The sequence below is a fragment of the Helicoverpa zea genome, chromosome 12 (assembly GCF_022581195.2).
Source record: "Helicoverpa zea isolate HzStark_Cry1AcR chromosome 12, ilHelZeax1.1, whole genome shotgun sequence".
Lineage (NCBI taxonomy): Eukaryota > Metazoa > Arthropoda > Insecta > Lepidoptera > Noctuidae > Helicoverpa > Helicoverpa zea.
This window is the reverse complement of record NC_061463.1, coordinates 6,101,671-6,109,158: the sequence shown is the minus strand read 5'-3', so window position 1 is coordinate 6,109,158 and position 7,488 is coordinate 6,101,671. Positions and strand designations below refer to the sequence as shown.

General features: G+C 41.3%; 1 protein-coding gene across 6 annotated transcripts; it reads right to left on the bottom strand.

Annotated features, from left to right (window-relative positions):
• Positions 1-685: 685 nt before the first annotated feature.
• On the bottom strand, positions 686-7,233 carry LOC124635227. 6 transcript variants are annotated; one of them, XM_047171066.1, is made up of 3 exons: positions 5,797-7,233; positions 5,175-5,225; positions 686-4,835 (listed from the first exon to the last, which is right to left on the bottom strand). In XM_047171066.1, exon 3 carries the CDS (start codon positions 4,732-4,734, stop codon positions 937-939), a length of 3,798 nt encoding a protein of 1,265 aa, XP_047027022.1. In that variant the 5' UTR covers positions 4,735-4,835; positions 5,175-5,225; positions 5,797-7,233; the 3' UTR covers positions 686-936. The 6 variants fall into 6 exon arrangements, with proteins under 6 accessions (XP_047027022.1, XP_047027024.1, XP_047027026.1 ...); XM_047171068.1 differs by lacking the exon at positions 5,175-5,225 and having other exon boundaries at positions 5,797-5,931; positions 6,673-7,233; XM_047171070.1 differs by lacking the exon at positions 5,175-5,225 and having other exon boundaries at positions 686-1,146; positions 5,797-5,931; positions 6,673-7,233.
• Between the last annotated feature and the right edge of the window lie 255 nt (positions 7,234-7,488).

The following is a 7,488-nucleotide window of genomic DNA, read 5'->3' as shown; positions in this document are numbered from 1 at the left end:
AGTGTCTGAAAACAAAACATCTGGCCTGTGGGAAATATTTGGTGTACAGATTCTAGAAATCTTAATGTAGAATAACAAGACTTTTCTAAGACTTCACTAATACGTGACCATGTGAACCAACTTACAGTTTTTTAAATAGAGCAATATTGAACAGACGAATATTTCTAAGAATGCAATAACAACACTAAGGTATGCATTACACTAGGTAAAGGTCTCGTTGGGGGATGTACAGGAATTCAGTGGAAATTGGATTGGGACCTAAGCCGCCTGCACCGCTTCCTAGGTTTAAATATGTGCATTGAAAATTTTGTTCTAGGTAGTCTTGGATATTGCATACTATATTGTTTCATAAGCATAATTTCTCTCGTGATAGAAAATGTGGAATTAAATTAAAAATATATAGTTACGTCATTTAAGTTTTAAATCATTAAATATTCAGCACGAGTCGCGTGCTTTGAAATTTTGATGCGTTGAAATTTTTGCTCTTTTGTTAACCCTTTTTAAGAACAGATCGCTATTTGGCGGTATTTTCTGGCAAATGTAGTATGTTTAGCTTACTGAATCTTTAAACCCAGCAAAGTTAATTTTATTTTTTTATTCAACTGTACAAATAAATCATCATTAACTCATTAAACGGAAATTGTGGAATATCCTACGGGTGTTGGTAGAACAAAACTCCAGTAACTTCGTAGCTAATAAGTATAATAGTGGACTGTATAAATTACAACACTTAGGAATGACGGAATTAACAATTATAAGAAATGAAGTAAGTGCGCGCTCGGTACGGTGGACGATGACGCAGTGCTTCTTGTGACGGCCGGCGCGCGCGCCAGCTGATCGAGCGCCCCCCTGCGCCCGCGGCTCCGCCCGCGGTCGCCCGGGCGTAGTGATGTTCTCAACATGCTCCCGGCGTTGAAGATAGACGATCTTCAAGGATTAAACTGGAAGAGGACATATGGTGTTATAAGCGCGTCGCACTATGCCTCTCTTCGTCTTCACGTCCGCTACTCGGCTTATGCCGTCTCTCCCAGCTATCAGCCGTACGATACGACCGAGTGGCCACATCAATGGTGGAGTCTGTTGCTCCTTGAGTACCACCATGGCTCCTTCCTCAAGAACCCCGTCGGAGTCAGTCCACTTCGTTCTCTGTTGGAGGTAGAAAATATACTCGTTAGAGAATCTATTCCAGAACTGTTGCTTCAGGTGTTCTATGCGCTGAAAGCGTTTAAGGCTTGAGATGTTCTGATGGACGAGATCCGGATGCGGCAGGGATGTGAGAGACCTCCCAATAAGGAAATGAGCAGGAGTTAAAGGGTATAGGTCTGACGGGTCTGTGGAGAGAGGAGTAAGGGGACGAGAGTTCAGTATTGCCTCGATCTGAATCAAACAAGTTGACATCTCTTCGTAAGTGAGATGTGCTAAGCCTAAAATACGTCTTAAATGATGCTTAACTGATTTGACGGCGGACTCCCACAGCCCACCGAAGTGCGGGGTGTACGCTGGAATAAATGAAAAGTTGATACCTGTATTTGCCATGACTGAAGAAAAGTCCTGCCTAAGTATGTCAGCTAATTCATTACAGGTGCCAATAAACGTTGTACCGTTGTCGGAAAAGATGGTTTTTGGTTTACCACGACGAGCAATAAACCTGTTCAGTGCTGCAATAAATGCATGTTTCGTTAAGTCGGAGACAAGCTCCAGATGAACTGCCCGTGTGGCTAGGCAAACAAAAACACATATATAAGATTTAATTAACCTACACCCTCTACCTTTGCGGTCAGCTAGAAGGATGGGCCCAGCATAGTCTGTGCCAGTTTCTAGAAAGGGAAACTCTAGTTGAACTCGCTCCTTAGGCAAGTTGCCCATGATAGGCTGAACTGTTCTGCCACTAAATCTCTGACATTTTACACATTTATGAACTGTAGATTTGGCAAGGTTTCTCCCACCTAAAGGCCAATATTCATGTCGCACCGCGGCTAAGAGTAACTGAGGACCAGCGTGAAATAGGCGTAGGTGGAAAGTGTTAAAGATAAGTTTAGTAAAATGACTCTTGCTGCAAATAATGATAGGGTGTTTGACATTATAATCGTAACAGGAGTTATCCAGTCTTCCCCCAACTCTAATAATACCAGACTCAATAAAAGGTGTCAATTTTTTAAGGCGATTTTTAGTAGGTAAATCTTTACCAGATGAAAGTATCTCATACTCCTCAGGAAACATTTCTTTTTGAACTGTTTGAATAATAAAGTTAGCACTGAAAAATAACTCCGAATTAGTAAGAGTAATGCTATGATTATGTACCCCTCTACAACGGTTTACGAATCTAAATATGTATGCGAATAGTCGCTTTAATTGTGAATAGTTAGATGAATTATTAATTAACATTAGAAATAGGTTATTAGAATTAAGATTAGTGATATGTAATGAATTGTTATTATTGTGTGATTTTACTAGTTCAGGTAGTACTACGTTTACATCTGTGTTAGGCATGGAAGGCCAAAGAGCTGACTCTGTTTGCAAGAAGGCAGGACCTGACCACCACATGGAAGATTGACTTATAAGGTCTGCACTCAGTCCGCGGGAAACGAGATCTGCCGGGTTGTCCTTGGTGGGCACGTAGCGCCAAGTATAGTCACCAAAACCTTCCCGTATCTCCGAAACTCTATGCCTGACAAACGGCTTAAGTGCGGCAGGTGACGCAGACAGCCAACCTAAGACAATCATAGAATCGCACCAGAATATGCATCGATTAGGTTTAAGTGTTAATGATTCTAATACCTTTGTGCACAAACGAGTGCCTAGCAATGCACCACAAAGTTCTAACCTTGGAATTGTGGTCGACTTTATCGGTGAGACTTTACTCTTAGATGTGAGAAGATGTGTATGTATGCGACCATCACTAGCCACAGAACGAACGTATATGCAAGCTCCGTATGCCTTTTCTGAAGCATCTGTAAAAATATGTATTTCAATTGATGTTGAATTGATGCATATCACCCAACGTGGTATGCTTAGGTGATTAAGTTGCGGTAATGTTTGTATGAATTTTAACCATTGTTTTTTTATATCTATGTTAACTTCATCATCCCATGAACACTTATCTATCCACAACCTTTGCAGTACTATCTTAGCTTCTATGATACATGGTGTAATGACTCCTAACGGATCGAATATTTGCGCGATTGTGGATAGAATGTGTCGTTTTGTGATCGTGATATTAGTATGCTCAGGTATGTGAATGGAGAATGTAAGTGAATCGTGCTGATAATTCCAATTTACACCTAGAGTTTTACTTGGTTCATCAATACTTAAGTTTACTGTATTATGTGTGCCTGAATGTGGTTGTGTGGAAATGGATTGTGTAGATGTGGGTTGTGTGGACGTGGATTGTGTGGATGTGTGACTATGTGTGCTTGTAGTTATTGCCTGTAGTATTTGTGCATTGTTAGACTGCCATTTCCGTAAATTTAGCTGTGCCGTTTTAAGTGTGCTGGTGACGTCTCTACATAGAGCTATAGTGCTCTCTATAGAGTCGCCGCCTGATAAATAATCATCTACGTAAAGATCATGTTGTATTGAGTGTTGTGTACGTGTGCACTTTGCCTCCTTTGCTAATTGAGACAAACATCGTGTACTGATATATGGCGCAGATGCTGTACCGTAAGTGACGGTGTTTAGTGTGTATGTTTTAAGAGGCAATGACGGATCAGAACGCCATAGTATTTGCTGTAGCGACCGTTGTGACCTATCGAGCTCAATCTGTCTAAAGAACTTTTCGATGTCTGACGTAACGACATACCGGTGCTGACGAAACCTCAATAAGATGGATAATAAGTCATCCTGAACCCGAGGGCCTATGGCTTGAATGTCGTTAAACGATTTACCGGAAGTTGTGACGGCTGACGCGTCAAAGACAACTCGTAGCTTTGTCGTTGTACTGGACTCTCTAACTACGCCATGATGCGGGAGAAAGTAAGAAGGGCATGAAGAAGGCTGAGATATTTCGCTCATATGACCTAATGCTTCATACTCTTGCATGAACTCTATGTAGCGACCCTTAAGTATCGGGTCTCTATCGAGTCTACGCTCTAACGAAAGGAACCGACGTTTAGCCATTTCATAGGAGCTACCTAACGCTTCAGGTGATTCCTTCAACGGAATGGTGACTACAAAACGACCATCAGCCTTACGCCTTGTAGTTTTGTTGAAATTCTGTTCACATGCTCGTTCCTCTGACGTGAAGTTAAACTTCGGTGAAATAGTGTCAAGTTCCCAGAACCTTGATAAATCTGTAGGGTTATCTATGTGTGAAGTATGCATGTCGTGTGTGACCATACACATGGAGTGATTCGTACTTGCTTGCGGAATGGCACCAGATATAAGCCATCCGAGCTTAGTCTCGAAGAGCGTCGGCATATGTCTGCCTAACTGTATGCGATTACGACCAACCACGTTCCAAAATATGTCAGCCCCCACCAATATGTCGATGGAGGACGGTATGTTAAAGGTTGGGTCAGCTAGGCTAATGCCAGCCGGTAGCTGTAAGTCAGTTAAGTCTATGTATGTTTGAGGTATATGAGTTGTTATGTTGGGCAAGACAAAACAATCAATGTCGACGTTATAAGATTCATCGCACGATTGTAAATGCAAAGTACAAGTCTGTGTGACAGCAGAGACTTGACTGTTTATTCCTGCCACATGTGAGCTTACACTACGAATAGGTAAATGTAGCATACCACAAAGATCCTTGGTAATGAAGTTTGCCGTGCTTCCATTGTCGAGTAAGACTCTGGCGCTGTGCGGCGTCCCGAAATGGTCCGTGACTCTTACCAACGCTGTGGAAAGCAATACAGGACAAGATGAAATTTCATGCTTAGTGCCAGCTAAAGTTATGTGTTCTTTAAAGGTACCAGAATCATTATCATGTGAATGCAACATAGTATTATGCCTAGTCTTACAGTATTTGCAATGACCAAGTGGACAAGCAGCCTCCAAATGGCCTGGACGTAAACAATTTAAACATAATTTAAATTCCTTTGCTTTAGTTAAGCGTGCGGTGACTGGAAGCGCCTTAAACTGTTCACAGTTAAATATGTAGTGATCTTTTTTACAAAGAGGACATGAAATATTAAATTTAACCTTACTTGTCACTACAGAGAAGCTCTTTGCCTTACCATGCGTATGTTCTGGTTTCTGTTTTAAACGATTTGTTTCCTCCAGAGTTTCTAAAAAATTGCAACGGTTAGAAATAAATTTTGTAAATGTTTCTAGAGTGGGTAACTCTGTTAGAGAGTTTTTATGCTCTCCCCACTCCCTGCTTGTGACTGAATCCAATTTTGATGCCATCAAATAAATAATTAATTGATCCCAATAATCAACTTTTAATCCCAGTGTTGCCAGTGAACGCAAATTTTTATTAGTTATATCGACAACTTGTCGCAAGCCCTGACTACTTTCTTTTTGAAGAGTTTCCACGTTGAACAAAGCCTGAATATGCTTGTCTATTAACATTTGTTTGTTATCGAACCTCTCACACAGTAATTGCCAAGCCGTATTGTAATTGTCTCCCCTAAAATCTAGACTTTTAATTACAAGTGATGCAGTGCCGCTAAGTGACGAACGTAAATAATGAAATTTATTTATATTATCAATAGTATTGTCCTCATGAATTAGCGAGACATAAATATCTTTAAACTCCAGCCAATCCTTGTAGCCGCCGCTAAAGTGAGGTAAATTAATTTTAGGTAACCTAACATTACTACGTCTAGCAACCACAGAAAGATCATTGGAGCTTACCTTATTCGCGAGTTGTGTGCGGTGCTGTGTCAGAAGGGCACGAGCAGATGCTAGTTGTTTGTAGTAGATCGCCTCAAATTGCTCCCGTTCGGTGAATTGCTCGTCTGGCTTTGCCGACAGGCACTCCAATTGACCCTGTAATTGATCATAGGTAGCATATACCGTAACCATTTTGTCAACTCTAAGCTCCAACTCAACAAGCTGTTCCTCACTAAGTTGGTCGCAAGACTTAGAGACATTTAAGAAGGATGTGAACTGAGTAAGCTGTGATTTTATTGAGGCGCGTTTTTTCGTAAGCTCTTTAATTTTAATTTCTTCAGTCATGGCTAAATCGGAGGCAAGCCTTATGCACTAAAGAAGGTACAGAAGAAGAATGAAGATATCTAAAATAGAATAGCAAATAAGTGCTGAAAAATGGGACAAAGCTGTTAACTATTTTAGTGTAAATGCGCCTGTAATCAATCGCAAAGCACAGCTGTTCGAATGAGCGTTGCTAATTACCAACCATTAGGCGTTTGAAAGTTGAAAATATAATAAAGATCACATTAATGCCTACCCATGCGTAGTGCGTTAACTAATTAACTGTAAACAAGAAATAAACATGAATCACAATATTCTATGATTATGGAAAACTACTCAATAATGACAATGATTTTATTTTTATTTTAAGTGGGTAAACGAGAAAAACCAAAACACAACTATGTAACTAGTCATGCATCTGCTATTTTACTAATATTCACTAGACAATTATGTATGATTCTATGATCTAATGCACTATCTGAACACTACTGGAAATTTAGATGATGTTAGCATGAAAAATAATGTTAATAAGAATATGGAAAGATCTCACGAAATCCTTTGACTGCGATTCCAAACCGAACGTCTTCTAAGCTTGCTCGCGATGTTCTTGGGCTCTGCTCGGCTGCTATGTTGCGATGACCCAGCTATGATGACCACTGACGAACTGTATTCGCTCCGACAAGTTTTTTCTTCCCGAAAGGCGGCGCTTATGATGACCGTAAACTGGAACCAGGCACGCACGAAGGGCGAGAAGACCTCTTGATCACCAGTATTTTTCCAACGGCCGTTATTTTTCTTGAATTTGAAAATCCGCTTGTCACTCCTACGTGGCTGGAACTGGCCGTTACTTCTTCTGTCGTTATTGCGAAGGACCATAAACGGAAATTGTGGAATATCCTACGGGTGTTGGTAGAACAAAACTCCAGTAACTTCGTAGCTAATAAGTATAATAGTGGACTGTATAAATTACAACACTTAGGAATGACGGAATTAACAATTATAAGAAATGAAGTAAGTGCGCGCTCGGTACGGTGGACGATGACGCAGTGCTTCTTGTGACGGCCGGCGCGCGCGCCAGCTGATCGAGCGCCCCCCTGCGCCCGCGGCTCCGCCCGCGGTCGCCCGGGCGTAGTGATGTTCTCAACACTCATCGATTACAGAAAAAAGGGTTCGTTCTGCGTGGCCTAATCAACGCAAATGTGAAGTAATCGGAAGCGAATTTAATGATACACACTGCGCTGCACTGTGTTCCGCCAAGTCACGTAGGCCACCTCTAAAAAAATCGACTGTCTGTTGTTTTCACGTCGCGCCGCTTCTGATTCGCATCGAGATTGCTCACATAGGATGCACCTTAATGGGTGATATAAAACAAGAACCCCACAGATGCAAGGG

Excerpts from the sequence above, each read along its gene's own strand:
- LOC124635227 (XM_047171064.1), bottom strand. The coding sequence starts at position 5,511 with ATGTTAATAGACAAGCATATTCAGGCTTTGTTCAACGTGGAAACTCTT. Across the intron at positions 4,836-5,174 it reads GAAACCAGAACATACGCATG|CGTTGGTAAGAGTCACGGAC; the intron begins GTAAGGCAAAGA and ends TGCTTTCCACAG. Across the intron at positions 1,147-1,452 it reads GGGAGTCCGCCGTCAAATCA|AGAACGAAGTGGACTGACTC; the intron begins GTTAAGCATCAT and ends TACCTCCAACAG.